We start from the raw sequence: 16,352 nt of genomic DNA, 5'->3' as shown, positions 1-16,352 counted from the left end.
ATCTTTGTTGGTGGAAAGATCCAAGCCTGTGTGGCGGAAAACCGCTGCCAACATACTTCTGTAACCCTTAATCGTAGGAGCTGAAAGGGATCTTACGTTCCTTAGATGTAACAGGAAGTCAGCAATCTGGGTTACAGTGGTACTGGTTGAGGAAACTGCATTGGCCTTGTACCAGCTTCGGAAGACTTCCCCTTTAGACTGATAGACTCTGAGAGTGGATGTCCTCCTTGCTCTGGCAATCGCTCTGGCTGCCTCCTTCGAAAAGCCCCTAGCCCTTGAGAGTCTTTCGAAAGTCTGAAGGCAGTCAGACGAAAAGCGTGGAGGTTTGGGTGTACCTTCTTTACATGAGGTAGACGTAGAAGGTCCACTCCTAGAGGAAGAGTCCTGGGAATGTCGACCAGCCATTGCAGTACCTCTATGAACCATTCTCTCGCGGGCCAGAGCGGAGCCAACCAACGTCAGCTGTGTCCCTTTGCGAGAGGCGAACTTCTGAAGTACCCTGTTGACAATCTTGAACGGCGGGAATGCATACAGGTCGAGATGGGACCAATCCAGCAGAAAAGCATCCACGTGAACTGCTGCTGGGTCTGGAATCGGAGAACAATACAACGGGAGCCTCTAGGTTATCGAGGTAGCGAACAGATCTATGGTTGGCTGACCCCACAGGGCCCAAAGTCTGCTGCAAACATTCTTGTGAAGGGTCCACTCTGTGGGGATGACCTGACCCTTCCGGCTAAGGCGATCTGCCATGACATTCATATCGCCCTGAATGAACCTCGTTACCAGCGTGAGCTTTCGATCTTTTGACCAGATGAGGAGGTCCCTTGCGATCTAGAACAACTTCCATGAATGAGTCCCTCCCTGCTTGGAGATGTAAGCCAAGGCTGTGGTGTTGTCAGAGTCCACCTCCACCACCTTGTTAAGCTGGAGGGACTTGAAGTTTATCAAGGCCAGATGAACCGCCAACAGCTCCTTGCAATAGATGTGAAGTGTCCTTAGCTCCTGATTCCATGTTCCCGAGCATTCCTGTCCGTCCAAAGTCGCACCCCAGCCCGTGTCTGATGCGTCAGAGAAGAGACGGCGGTCGGGTTTCTGAACAGCCAAAGGTAGACTTCCTTGAGAAGAAAGCTGTTCTTTCACCACGTGAGAGTAGACCTCCTCTCTTCGGAAACAGGAACTGAGACCGTCTCTAGCGTCATGTCCTTTATCCAGTGAGCCGCTAGATGATACTGAAGGGGGAGGAGGTGGCGTCTCCCTAACTCGATGAACAGGGCCAGCGATGAAAGTGTCCCTGTTAGACTCATCCACTACCTGACTGAGCATCGGTTCCTTCTCAGCATGCTCTGGATGCATTCTAGGGCTTAGTAGATCCTTGGGGCCGACGGAAAAGCCCGAAAAGCTCGACTCTGAAGATCCATACCCAGGTAGACAATGGTCTGGGATGGGACGAGCTGGGACTCCTCAAAATTGACCAGGAGGCCCAGTTCCTTGGTCAGATCCATAGTCCATCTGAGAATCTCCAGACAGCGACGACTTGTGGGAGCTCTTAAAAGCTAGTCGTCTGACGGAGCCGGACACAAGATCATGGTACTGCTGCACAGTCTGTGAACTGTCAACCATGGGGAAGCGAGGAAGTACAGCGACAACCCGAAGCTGTCTAGACTGTCTGGGTCGTACAGACAACTCCTTATCGGGTTGCTGAGGTTGCCGCACTGCGTCACAACAAGTCACTTCTGCTGGTTGTTGAACGTCTTCCCAGTGACACACTGACTCCGTAAACAAAAAAATCCTCTAACAAGGACTAAGCTTGGACTGCATGTCTTGCAACAAAGCTCAAGGTCTATGGGAACAGGTGTGGTAACAGACGGGGTTAGCGACTGAAGTGGAACCATTACCCTCCCTGGAAGCATGTTATGCTTAAATAAAAGTCCATAGGAGGCTAAGCAGCTAAAGGCTCCTCTCCAAATGACAGAGTCCTCAAGGGAATATCAGAAGGAGGGAGAATAGCACTTTCTCATCTACAGGAACCATATCCGAGAAAAGCTAAGTTCTCTCAGTGAGGGTTTCACTGGTGCAAAAGCAGCAGACTAGAAGGCAACGTTATGAAACTGCTTGACAGTCTAGTGAGTTGGCAACAACCAAAGATGTGTGACTGAGGAGCATGCGGTAAGGTATGCAGAGCATGCTGTATGTAGAGCATGCTGTAAGGTAAGCAGAGCATGTTGCATGGCGTGCGGCTTATGCTGCATGGGAAGAGGCTCATGCTGCATGGGATGAGGCTCATGCTGCATGGTATGAGGCTCATGCTGCATGGGATGAGGCTCATGCTGCAAGGGATGAGGCTCATGCCGCATGCGTTGAGGAGGATGCCGCATAGTATGAGGCTCCTGCCTCATGGGTTGAGGCAGTTGCCGCATAGCATGAGGCTCCTGCCTCATGGTTTGAGGAGGATGCCGCATAGCATGAGGCTCCTCATAGCATGAGACTCCTGCCTCATGGGTTGAGGAGGATGCCGCATAGCATGAGGCTCCTGCCTCATGGGTTGAGGAGGATGCCGCATAGCATGAGGCTCCTGCCTCATGGGTAGAGGAGGTTGCCGCATAGCATGAGGCTCCTGCCTCATGGGTTGAGGAGGATGCCGCATAGCATGAGGCTCCTCAAAGCATGAGGTCCCTGCCTCATGGGTTGAGGAGGATGCCGCATAGCATGAGGCTCCTCATAGCATGAGGCTCCTGCCTCATGGGTTGAGGAGGATGCCGCATAGCCTGAGGCTGCTGCCTCCAGGATGGTGGAGGTTGCTGCAATGCATGAGGCTGCTGCCTCAAGGATGGAGGAGGTTGCCGCAACGCATGAGGCTCCTGCCTCAAGGGAAGAGGAGGTGAGTTGAGGCTCTTGCCTCAAGAGTTGAGGTTCTTGCCTCAAGAGTTGAGGCTCTTGCCTCAAGAGTTGAGGCTCTTGCCTCAAGAGTTGAGGCTCTTGCCTCAAGAGTTGAGGCTCTTGCCTCAAGAGTTGAGGTTCTTGCCTCAAGAGTTGAGGCTCTTGCCTCAAGAGTTGAGGCTCCTGCCTCAAGGGTTGAGGAGGTTGCCGCAACGCATGAGGCTCCTGCCTCAAGGGAAGAGGAGGTGAGTTGAGGCTCTTGCCTCAAGAGTTGAGGCTCTTGCCTCAAGAGTTGAGGCTCTTGCCTCAAGAGTTGAGGTTCTTGCCTCAAGAGTTGAGGTTCTTGCCTCAAGAGTTGAGGCTCTTGCCTCAAGAGTTGAGGCTCTTGCCTCAAGAGTTGAGGCTCCTGCCTCAAGGGTTGAGGAGGATGCCGCATAGCAAGAGGCTCCTGCCTCAAGGAAAGTGGAGGTTGCTGCATAGCGCTGGTACCTGGCAACTCCCAATGCGGCAGCTCACGCATGGAGGCAGGAGGAGCCTCAACATCATACGTCTGGCAGGGTGGACTGCGCAGAGGTGGAGGAGCGCTCGCAGGAGGAGGTGTGTTAACCTTCTCTGCCTGAAACTCCTGCATCAACACCGCAAGCTGAGACTGCATTGTCTGCAGCATAGACCACTAGAGTCTAAGAAAGACAACAACAAACGGAGCTACTGTCCGTTGAGACTGAGGGTCTAAAACAGCTGGTGCGGCAACAGACGGAGTTACTGCCTGTTGCGGTACCACCTTGCCTCTCTGGGAGGTGTGCAGTTGTCGTACTGCAGCAAGTCCGAACTGACCCAGTGCTAATGGCTCCACCTAGGAGTTGGACTTGCGCGGAAGGGACCGACTTGCACTTAAAAGCTGCAAGATTTGGTCCATGGTTTCTGCGAGAAACCTCTTCCGCAGACGAGGAATAAATGGGCTCTCTCGTCTTTGTGTGGGTGGGGTGATCACGTCGGCTACGTGAGTTGGTTACACCCGAAACCACGGAGGGAAACGTCTGTTCGTCGATCAAGGCCTGATGAACCCATAAGTCCTTCGATGTTACTTCTCCCCTGGCTTGGGAGCTTGTAAGAGGTCCCAGACTAGGCGAACAACTGGCACGAACAGACGAACCCTCGAACGCAACACTGTAACACTTTGCGCTTATCACTTTATCACTTTTGATTTTCTGTTTGCACTTATTTCACTGAACTCGAAACTTTAAGTGGTTTGTACCTGAAACACGCAATTCTATCCTTCATTAAAAGTTAGTAATTGCGAAAACAGTATTACAATGTAACAGAAAAACATAATGAAAGATAAATAATTCAGTGGCTGGAAAAGAGACTAAACTAGATCAAATAAACTACGTTTAAAATCTCTCACCGCATAAAGCCTGGGAACAAGAATAAAACTCTAGAAACGTTTACCTTCTTCCCCTAAAGAGACTAGGGAGAAGAGCAAAAACGATAACAACGTTACCCGCTTGAACGAAACGTTTATCCTCCTCTCTCTCCCTCCGTCTCTATCTCTCTCTCTCTCTCTCTCTTGACTTAGAACCTGAGAGATGAGCCCAATTATATATATCGTTAAAACATATTATTGTTAAAGGAAAAAAACTGAAAGATTTCCCAAATAAAAAGTTCCTTTATTAGAATTAAAACCATTTAAGCTAAGAAAGAATGAACAAAACGCTAGAATCGGTTTACTCTTACTGCAACGTGACACCGTGAATACTCTCTCTCTATCGTAACGATAGAGCGCAAGTTGAACGTTCTGAACGTCAACAACTGCAGAGACAAAACAAAACGTTAGTTCAACTTTGAAAACAGTACGAGACTATCAAAGAAATTCTTTCAAAAACATTAAAATAGCATAATATGTTAACAGGTAAAAACGAAATGACGGGCTCAATGTTAATTAACTTCGGTTCCAAGAAAAGACCGCCTACTATTAGGAAAGGTCGAATATAAACAAATATAAAAATTAATTTTAATAAGTTTATAATAAAAGGAAGTTAATCGAAGAGGCCTATAAAAGGCGGAGAGATATAAAATAAATCTATAACTTTTGTTAAGCAAAATTAAGAAAGAGAGTCTATACTCTCTTCGACACCAACACTTCCGTCTAAGGGAAGGGTCGGCCATTAAAAGTGAAAGAGAGTTCATACTCTCTTCGTCACCAAAATTAAATAAAAAATTAAATCAAATTAATTTCAAAAACTTGCTAAGCTAATGATAAAGCTTCCTGAATAGCGAAGGCTAAACTCTAGAGCAAATACATCACCAAATTGTGAGCAATAACTCCAGAATCAACAGCGTATCCATGTAGGTCTAGCCGGAGGCACGACAGAGGAAAAATTGAGGTGGTGTTGACAAGAAGTACTGGAGTACCTGACCACAGATGGCGCTGTTGTGTTCACCCCCACCTGTATAGCGATCGCTGGCGTATCCCGACCGTAGATTTCTGTCGGCAACAGAGTTGACAGCTACATGATTATCGGGTAAGATTAATATTGAAAATTGTATTTTTCCTAATGATACGAACCTGTAGCTATTGCTACTTATAGGGGTATTACTTTAGGCGAGGATGAAAGATGAGCCATTAGACTTTTAGCGATGGTTAACTATCCAATCGCTAGTTTGCGGGGGTTGGGGTAATAACTACCACTCTCACTCAACACACCTGGGCTGTGAACCTCACTTTGCTTGGAGGAAGGACTTCAAGGGGGACTAGTTCTGGCGGGGTAATTTGTATAAACAGCTACAGGTTTGTATTGTTAGGAAAAATACAAATTACTTCCAAATTTGTCATTTGTTCCGTAACTAAAATACAAACCAACGCTATTTATAGGGGTTGACTCCCCCATTACGAGGGTGGACGTAGCTGCCAATCTGGCTTTTTAACTTTGACCTGGGGATTTCCCTCTATGTGTGTTAGTACATAGTAAGTGATAACCCTACACATCGCTAAAACCTTGCTATGCAAGGTCTGCGGCCTACACAAGCTGTGTGTTTGTGATACTAGCAATGTGACTCTCAAGGTGAGAATTCTTCCAAGTCATAGGAATCGTCTGAGGTCACCAAGACATCCCCAATACAGCCCCTCGATAGGGTATGGGGACGTAACAGTAATGAAAAAATACCAGGTTACACAAGGGAACAATGTTTTATCTGCAGTTGGTTAAGGTCAGCTTTGCTGAGGACACTGGATGCTGATTTCCCCAAGAGAGGGGAGGATGAAGAAAAGAAAGATCCAGTCCTTCTTAATTGTTCACTCACACTAAAACTGGGTAACCAATGCCCTCAACCTCCTGCTACTTGTCCATCAAGGAGCTTGAGATGTTAAACCAGTTGTTGTGCAGCCACCATAGGACCAATAGAGAACGTATCAAGTCTCCTGTGAGTTAAGTCTTGCAGGTAGAACCTGAGCCACAGTAGTTTCGTTTTAACGCCAGGGACGTGGCAATGCCCTTGAAGTCTTGTGCTCTGGGTCGACGTGTTAGAGGAGGATCTGTATTCAATGCGAGGTCAATGACCTTGCGAATCCAGGCAGAGATGGTGTTCTTCATGATCCTCATCTTGACCTTCTCCATGCTGATGAAGTGTGTTGACACTCGGGGCGAGCTCTCCTAGTCTCTCTGAAGAAGGGTCTCCAGTTTCTCTTTGGCATAGTAACCGTTGGTCTGGATCATTGTTGATGCTGCGAAGGACTCCCAGACTGAAGGGTTCGGATTCTGGGATCTGAGCTGTCAGAAATGAGGTCGAGCATTACTTGGGTCACTGTCATAAATGAGAGACTTTAAGGGCGTCCCATGGGGTTCGCTGACTCTCTTGGCCACAGCAAACACAAGCAGGAGACTTGCCATTAAAGTCAGGTGACCTCTGCTGCTTGGAGTCCTGGAATGAGGTCTCCTTTCCGAATAATGGTCTGTAGGCTTGAAACTCCGTATGAGGGGCGATGCCGATGTAGAAGAAATGTTAATTCCTTCCAGTCTGAAGCCGAGGCTCAAGGACTAGCGGTGGCCTTTCATTGCCGAGACCGAGAGAAGCTTTTCTCCCGAAGGTAACCGAGGAACACCATTAATGCTGGCATAGTGGTATTGCAGCGAGGGATACTCCCTTCTATAATACAACTTACAGTCCACTTAACGGTTTAAATATTTAAAGGTCAATCATGAATGGCAGAGGAAAGGGACAGTGACATTGCCTTAGCAAGCAGGACAATGCCCTAGAGACTGACTATATATTATATGATCAGCGTCCAAGCCCCATCTCCACCCAAGCTAGGACCAAGGAGGGCCAGGCAATGGCTGCTGATGACTCAACAGATAGACCTATAGTCTCCCCCAAAGCCCCCAAACCTTAGCTCACAAGGATGGTAAGGTTGCAGACACTAAAGGCAATCACGAGTCTGAGCGGGACTCGAACCCATCTGGCAAACACCTGGCTGATACGTTAAGGTGAAGGCAGATGCGGCAAACGCTGACGCTTAGGAGAGCTTTAACAAGCCCTCACTGTGGCTACCTCTGTAAGCGTTTTACGAGAGGTTGGGTGGTGGGAAGTAGTAACGCGGTTGGGTGAACGACGTTCCGACATGACATGTAGCTTTGGAGAACGGTGGTGAGGGTTAGAGCCAATGTGTTGGAAGGCAAGTGTCGGTAGGCGAACGACAAGCAAGGTCATCGAAACGAGCAGGCAATGTACGAACAAGCAATTGACAAGCGGACGACTGATGAGTAGGTGACTGATGAGCAGTAGGATGTTGGGAACTAGGAGACTGAGCAAGAGACGGACAAGCAGGAGGTCAGCGAGTTGGTGGTCGGCTAGACCAAGGCTGATGAGTAGCTGGACAATAGTGAGGCAATGGGATATGTCCTTTAGAGGGACGAACAAACTCTGAAGGGGATCGAGAGCAATCCTTTGGTGGGGAGTCATGAACCGGAGTTCGATGACAAACAGGAGAGTCGGCAGAAGAAGGTCCGGGAGCAAGCAATTGACGAGTAGGTGATCGACGAGCGGTAGGATGCTGGGAACCAGGAGACTGAGCAGGAGACAGATGAGCAGGAGGTCAGCGAGTTGGTGGTCAGATAGATGAAGACTGATGAGTAGCTGGAAAATGGTGAGGTGATGGGATGTGTCCTTCAGAAGGACGAACATCCTCTGAAGGGGATTGCGAGCAATCATTCAGTGGGGAGTCATGAACCAGAGTTTGATGACAAACACCAGAGTCGGCAGAAGAAGGTCCGAAGGCAGGCGAAGGGAGAGAATCAGGAGACATCGGACGAGAAGGCTCCTCCTCAGAGGAGGGCTATGTGGACAAGGCTGACAATCAAAAAAGGTGTCTCTAGGAGCACCAGTAAGGCGAAGAGGAAGGCGGGCACAAAGGGATCTACTACCACGATGATGCCCTATGGGGGCCGGTGGATCAGCAAGCTGACCATCAACAGCAGCAGCATTCCTCCGAAGAGGAGTCTCTATGAGTGAACTCCCTCGGGAGGGAGAGACACTCGCAGGAAAGACATGCCTAGGACTTTGCTCCCTCCCCCAACGATGGATGGTCAACAAGGGGGGAAGCGCAGTCTCTCGAGGGCCGAGATTGTCCAGGAGTTAAGCGGCCTGCGCTACTGCTGGACGGTCCCCCGGAGGAGGCCAAACAAACAGGAGCTTCAGAGGAAGGTCGGGAAGCGGAAGAAACCTTGGGCTTCTTCTGCTTCGAAATAACCTTCGAAGGAGAAGAGTCCCGCTTAGACTTCTTACACCTTCGCCCTAATCTTTCCACTGGGAGGCAGACCACTCATGACACTTAATACATTTATTCAACTCATCATACCGTTAACCTCTGCAGATAGGACAAAGGTTGTGAGGATCCGTATCCTCGGCAGACATAAAGGTATGCAGGTGTGGCCCTTAGGACAGGCCAGGTACGCATGGCCGCAAGCAGAAGTCCATACACACGCAAACACTGAAAAAAAAAGCATAGACAGAATTAAATGGCAGTCCAAAAGTGCGAGGATGAAGAGCGGCAACAACCGTTCATCATCCGAGCCAAAATCAAAGTGAGCTACCCTACCCCCTGCCAACTAGCGGGAAGGGTAGTTAAACCTCACTAAATTTTAATGGCTCGCCGTATAAATAGTGTAGGTTTGTATTCCAGTTACGGATCAATTATTGAAATTAGTATGCTAAGGCCAAGGTTTGGTGGATGGATGGAGTGAAGAAAGCTCTGGGTGATAGGAGGATAGATGTGAGAGAGGCAAGAAAGCGTGCTAGAAATAGGAATGAATGGCGAGTAATTGTGACGCAGTTCCGGTAGGCCCTGCTGCTGCCTCCGATGCCTTAGATGACCGCGGAGGTAGCAGCAGTAGGGGACTCAGCATTATGAAGCTTCATCTGGGGTGGATAATGTGGGAGGGTGGGCTGTGGCACCCTAGCAGTACCAGTTGAACTCGGTTAAGTCCCTTGTTAGGCTGGAGGAACGTAGAGAGTAGAGGTCCCCTTTTTTGTTTTGTTTCATTTGTTGATGTCGGCTACCCCCCAAAATTGGGGGAGGTGCCTTGGCATATGTATGTATGTAGTATGCTAATTGGAAAATGATAGATCAAGTAACAAGTGTTTCTTTTAGGAATATGAAATATCCTTTGGTAGCATTCCTTAATCAGCTGATTTGTAAAGCATAAATGTAAACAAAGGAAAAGATTATAATTTGCTATGTTTTCATTTACAAATACGAAACTAAATTGTGAATATTACATGCATTATTATTGGATACAGTTGAGTAGAACACCAGTTAAATCAAAATCAAGTTTATTTCAAATATAGCTATAATTTTTTACCACAGTAAATGGGTATACAGTGTACAGCGAGAGCTGGGACGAGCTAGGTGGAGAGAGGGAAGTTACGCAAAGCAAGCCCCAGTACAATAGAGCGCGGGCTATTTGAAATCATCACACCACAAGATCTTTTAGCGCAAATATTTTATTTCATATCTAATAGGCATTGTGGTTCTCTGTGTTGCATATAAGTGAAATCGCGAAGCATAAACTCACATACAGCGAGGGCTGACTGTATATAAGAACATATATAAATTTAATAACCATCTCCTGTTGACACTCACCAGGTGCTCTAGCAAAATTAGCCTGATCTGTAGATAGAGTCAAGTTAGGTAATTGACCTGTTCCATAAATCAACCTTCCTGTGAGACGAGGCTTCCCAAACCAACAGAAAGTAGCATATTTCAATCAATTTGCAGCTTAAGATTTAAATTCATTCACTTTGTCTCTAAAAATAATTGAAAATTAAGGTAATTGACCTGTTCCATAAATCAACCTTCCTGTGAGACAAGGCTTCCCAAACCAATAGAAAGTAGCATTTTTCAATCAATTTGCAACTATTTAAATTCATTCACTTTGTCTCTAAAAATAATTGAAAATTAAAGTGCATAAGTTATCTTTGGAGAGCCAGCAGTATGAGACAATATAGAAGAATAATTAATCACAACTAACCTTGAGTAATTTTTCTAGGAAAATTTCTGCAATGAGTTTCAGCATACACTGGAACAGGGATTCATCACCCACCTCAGCATACTTCAAATAAGAATCTACCTCACCTTCAACATCCTGAATTTTAAAAGCATTCCTTCCTAAAAACTCGAATTGTCCTATTTGTTTACTATAAGCGCTATCCCCTGCAACTGTACAAAACATGATAACAATGACTAATTTCAGTCTACTCCTTTAGAGGACCTGGCCACAACATTAATACCACTAACTGGCATTTAAAAACTATTTGTGGCCGAGCCTATATTAGGAGCTATTTGCTCACTGCCAGTCACATCATGATGCAACCATTTATCAGCCAGAGCAGAGCATGCTACAGGCTTATTGAGAAGCTGTGAGCCTGACATTATAAGTGTAATACAGCATGCCAAATTATTAATAACGGCACAGAAAAGTTGCTCACCTGCACTTTCTGCAGCATAAAGAGGGATGTGTGAACCCAGAAACCTAACCCCGACTTCTATCTAAGGATCTGATGGTCTAAAAGTGCATACAGGATAGTGGAAAAGTGATGGTTTAGCAATAAAACGATCTAGATCTAAATGCGAGATCAAGGCTTAAGGAAAGGCAGTAGACTATAAGGCAGTGTACCATCAAAATGCTTACCAGATGGTAAACAAGAACCACTAAGCAAAACATAGGTAGTTAATATAGGGTTTGAAGCAAGGCAGGTTACTAAGTTTAGGAAACCGCCACTACCAAAGGTAATGTTAGCCTTTTCAAATTGTATGAACAAAGCAAACTTCTCCATTAATAAAGAAAATTTAAATTTAAGAACATCACTAAGAACTTCAGTGAGTCCAGTACTAGCCTGAACAATAACATCCCCATTATTATCATCATTATTATTAATGTTGTTATTAATATCATTAACAGCCAAGCTACAACACTAGTTGGGAAAGCAGGATGCTATGAGCCCAAGGGCTCCAACAGGGAAAATAGCCCAATGATGAAAATAAATACAATGAATTATGTACTTGAGTGTACCCTCAAGCAAGAGAACTCCAACATAAAACAGTGGAAGACCATGGAATAGAGCCTATAGCAATATCCAAGACTAGACAACACTGGTTTGATTTTGAAGTGTCCTTCTCCTGGAAGAGCTGCTTACTTTAGCTTAAGTCTTTTTTACCCTTAAGCAGTAGTAACTCCTTGAGTGAAGGAGAATTTTCAGGTTACCTTAGTTTGGTCATGGGTATGACGAAAGAAAGAGTAGAATGTGTAAAGAACAGGCCAGACTATTCGGTATATGTGTAGGTAAAGAAAAAATGAGCAGTAACCAGTCTTCTCTCAATTCATCCCAATTTCAAATATACTTTTCTCTTACGTTTAGAGTCCTTCTCATAAGCCCATTTAGATAATACCTTCACATAATCCTCCACAGGAGAGAGTGATAAGTTCTCCCATTCTGAACACTTAAGAATTGAATCACCTTGTTGCCCAACACATGACACAGATGTAATACCCACGCAACACTATGCCATACAATGCAATATAATTGGCAATAATATACTAGGTGGGTAAGGCTACTGGAGTGAGGGAAAATGGGAAATTTAATTTCTAATGATAGACGTCGACACTAGCACGCTTCGAGGAGGACGCCCGGTGAACATTATGTAAGCTTAATAGAAATAATAGGAGAATAAAGACTGGAAGAGAATATTAGAGCAATGTAAAGAGAGTATGGAGCTGGGAACCTGAGGGATGCTACAACTGCATAAGTCCTTTAATGCCTACAGCACACTTTGAGGCACCCCATAGGCATTATCCTCCTATGGGGAGTGTTATGAGGGTGAGTAATATAACAGAGCTTATTTAATATTTACCCCATACAAAAGAAAACACTTCAGACTATTATCCTGATGATGATGATGATGATTATTATTATTATTATTATTATTATTATTATTATTATTATTATTATTATTATAACTAGCTAAACTACAACCCTAGTTGGAAAAGCAAGATGCTATAAGCCCAAGGGCTCAACAGGGAAAAATAGCCCAGTGAGGAAAATAAATAAGGAAATAAACTACAAGAGAAGTACTGTAATAAACAATCTAAATAAAACATTTTAAGAACAATAACAACATTAAAACACATCTTTCATATATAAACTATAAAAACCTTAAAAAGCAAGAGGAAGAAAAATAAGATAGAATAGTGTGCCCGAGTGTTCCCTCAAGCAAGAGAACTCTACCCCATGAGTGGAAGACCATGGTACAGAGGCTATGGCATTACCCGAGACTAGAGAACAAGGATTTGATTTTGGAGTATCCTTTTCCTAGAGGAACTGCTTACCATAGCTATTGTTATTATTATTATTATTATTATTATTATTATTATTATTATTATTATTATTATTATTATTACTAGCCAAGCTACAACCCTAGTTGGAAGAGCAAGATGCTATAAGCCCAAGGGCTCCAATAGGGAAAAATAGCCCAGTGAGGAAAGGAAATAAGGAAATAAATAAATGATGAGAATAAATTAATATATCATTCTAAAAACAGTAAAAGCATCAAAACAAATATGTCCTATATAAACTATTAACAATGTCAAAAACAGATATGTCATATATAAACAATAAAAAGACTCATGTCAGCCTGGTCAACATAAAAACATTTGCTCCTACTTTGAATTTTTGAAGTTCTACTGATTCAACTACACGATTGGGAAGATCATTCCACAACTTGGTAACAGCTGGAATAAAACTTCTAGAATACTGTGTAGTATTGAGCCTCATGATGGAGAAGGCCTGGCTATTAGAATTAACTGCCTGCCTAGTATTACGAACAGGATAGAATTGTCCAGGGAGATCTGAATGTAAAGGATGGTCAGAGTTATGAAAAATCTTATGCAACATGCATAATGAACTAATTGAACGACGGTGCCAAAGATTACTATCTAGATCAGGAATAAGAAATTTAATAGATCGTAAGTCTCTCTTCTACTCTTACCAAGAGGAAAGTAATCATTGAACAATTACAGTGCAGTAGTTAACCCCTTGAGTGAAGAGGAATTGTTTTAGTAATCTCAGTGTTGTCAGGTGTATAAGAACAGAGGAGAATGTGGAAAGAACAGGCCAGACTATTTGGTTTATGTGTAGGCAAATAGAAAATTGAGCTGTAGCAAGAGAGAGAGAGAGATCCCATGTAGAACTGTCTGGCCAGTCAAAGGACCCAATAACTCTCAAGTAATAGTATTTCAATGGGTGGCTGGTGCCCTTGCCAACCTACTACTTATCAAAATCATTAAATACTTCTAATTCAAAATTCTATTTATCTACAAACTTGATTACTGTATTTGTTAGGTTATTTACTCTACTGTATATTTTTTTAACTTTTAATAGTGTTTACTTTAACAATGCATACAAAAAACAACAGCTATCATGCAAATAAATAATTATCAATGAAAAAAATATTGTTCATCTTACCTGGTGCATTAAGATATGGTGAAACATGAGGAGCGTTGCCCAAAAAGCAAGGACTCAGAGATGATGGATAGTGACTACCATGGTAAAGGCTAGCGATAGATGGACTATAATTGACAAACTGAAAGATAAATATTCAATTCAATATATATATATATATATATAAGGTTGCCACTGTTCAATTATGGTCTTAAATGTTTTACATAGCCTTTTTTTTCTTTTTCTTCTGGCAAAATTAAAAGGCCAGACATCTTGCTGATTACTATTCTTTAATAATAACCTTCATTATATTAATGAACTTTACCTTGCAGTCATCACACTTTAATCCTCGAAGCCACCAGCTTCCCTATCTCTTAACAAAAAACTAGAAATTTCTTCCCCACTCCCAAACCCCCTTATGATACCCAGTAGAGCTAATAGGAGGTGCCACAAGCCAAACACACCATAGGCCTGTTAATACCAAGAACTACATCTAATCAACATCGTCCACACCATGTGGGCCAGCTTCTCAACTCAGACTTTATCTAATATTTTGAAAATGGGTAATCTGAAGGTGGAATCTAAGAGAAATAAAAGGTATGTCTTTATCTAGTTTAAGATAAGTATTCTATGCACCAAATGTTTAGAAAAACATGGCAGAATAAGTCAAGTTAGTACTACAGGAATTAGTGATAGAGAAAAGCAGATATGGGTAATGAATAGAATGGGAGCAGCAGTTAAATCATTGATAGGGGGTGGTTAGAAGGAATAACTCATCCCTTCATCTGTCAGACTGCATAAGGATTTTGGTATTTAGGCTAGTGAGTAAGGGATTAAAATCTAGTTCCCAATTTCATAGTAGGCATTCATGAAACCAATGGTTGGGTTGATAAGGTTCACATTGTTTATATCAAAATGATGAACCTTTATATTTACTGATTTTATAGGGTTGCACATACAGTAGCATACCATCCCTATCTAACACTAGCATAAGGTTACTAAGAACAAAAGATTGTAGACAGATTCCTCCCACAATAAAATTTACATTAGTGTAAATTCAGAACCAGTAAGCTATCATAAGAACTGTAGTTAAGCCAATTGGTTACCAGACATCTTCTTCGTGTAAAATAGGAAAGTTGGCCATGATAGTTTACTTCTTATCAAGGATATTATCTATATTTTCTATTTCTTATACTTGCCTCTGTTACTATCTGACAGACACCATTGACTCATAAAAATTTGTAAAATGATAGCACACCTTGCCTCTGTTACAATTTGCCAGACTTTTCAGAAATGATAAGATCAGCTGAGGGAGTCTCTAAGTCTAGCAAGGTTTCTAGCTTCACAGCTAACAGTAGATGATAGATATAAATAAAAATACTGGGCAATTAAAGAATCTTATTAGAGAAAAATGCATGGTTTACTTTAACATGAGGCAAATGAGGGTACTTTGAGTTTAACATAACATAAGCAGTATTTTGACACGGTATCAAAGTAGGTGTTATACCAGACATCACACATTACAGTATATACCCACCCCCTGCTACAAGCTTCCGAGGGATTGGTCAACTCTCAAATGGGGAATGTTGTCACACTTCTATCTCATCCAAATGTTTACCAGTATGAAATTGAATTTGTAGCAGGATGTTCTCTACGTGGTTGATGAAAACAGTTTCTCAATAGCTAGAGTTGTAAAAAAATATAATTACATCACCTAAAAGATATATACAAATGAGCCACAGTTATTGTGATTATGGTTGTGATATACCAATGGGTGGAGATATTTACATCAAAGAGTGCAGGCACAGTAGGTGCCTTAGGTAGTTTTTCAGGGATAAATTCTTACTAAAATCGGGATAGCTAGCTCCCATTTACTGTTTTCTGGGCTCAATCCCTGTGCCGCGCAGTGAAATATGTTGTCGAGGGTCGTTACAGAGCAGATTAGTTCTATACTTTCTGCCGTCACCAGAAGACTAGATACCCTGGAAAGTGGACTGCCTCAACAACAGCAGTTTCTCATCCCGGACGCCTCAAAACTTCCACCCTTCACGAAGAACAACCCGTGGAAAATGGCGCTCCACTGTCCTTTCACGGACGGAATGTTGACCATCGAGGGTTTTGGGACCAGGCCCATTGAAGATTTTGAGTTCTTCCCTCCCGGTCTTCAATTTCCTTTCCCAGGCTTCGCCCGGCTTACGGAAGAGGCTCTTGTCCGACTAGATAAGGTCCCTAAAGAGACCGTTATCTTTCCGAAGGAACAGGCTCAGTCTGTTTGGGTTTGAACCTTAAATGAGTGGGGTTGTACAAACACCATGCTGACCCCCCACAAGAGTACTTACACCATGTTTCTTGTGGACGAACAGACCCCCACTCCTTGCGTCACCAAAATGGTTGAATTAGCCCTTCAGGCAGTGACCGAAGATAAGCCTTTGCCACAACTCCGGGAGACAGATCCTACATCTCTGCTGTTCCCATCAGATAATGAA

The 16,352-nt window shown here is 43.7% G+C and overlaps 1 protein-coding gene across 2 annotated transcripts in view; it reads right to left on the bottom strand.

The window, feature by feature from the left end:
• The window catches only part of LOC137654578 (inversin-like), a 338,734-nt gene that overhangs the window by 249,176 nt on the left and 73,206 nt on the right, over positions 1-16,352 (bottom strand). For both annotated transcript variants that reach the window (XM_068388325.1, XM_068388326.1), the window contains exon 3: positions 13,891-14,008. In XM_068388325.1, the coding sequence (XP_068244426.1) occupies positions 13,891-14,008 (118 nt within the window). The remainder of the gene's footprint in view (positions 1-13,890; positions 14,009-16,352) is intronic.

Source organism: Palaemon carinicauda, chromosome 15, assembly GCF_036898095.1.
Source record: "Palaemon carinicauda isolate YSFRI2023 chromosome 15, ASM3689809v2, whole genome shotgun sequence".
In the NCBI taxonomy this organism is placed as follows: domain Eukaryota; kingdom Metazoa; phylum Arthropoda; class Malacostraca; order Decapoda; family Palaemonidae; genus Palaemon; species Palaemon carinicauda.
Note: the sequence above shows the minus strand (reverse complement) of the source record. Positions and strands in the feature narration are given on the sequence as shown.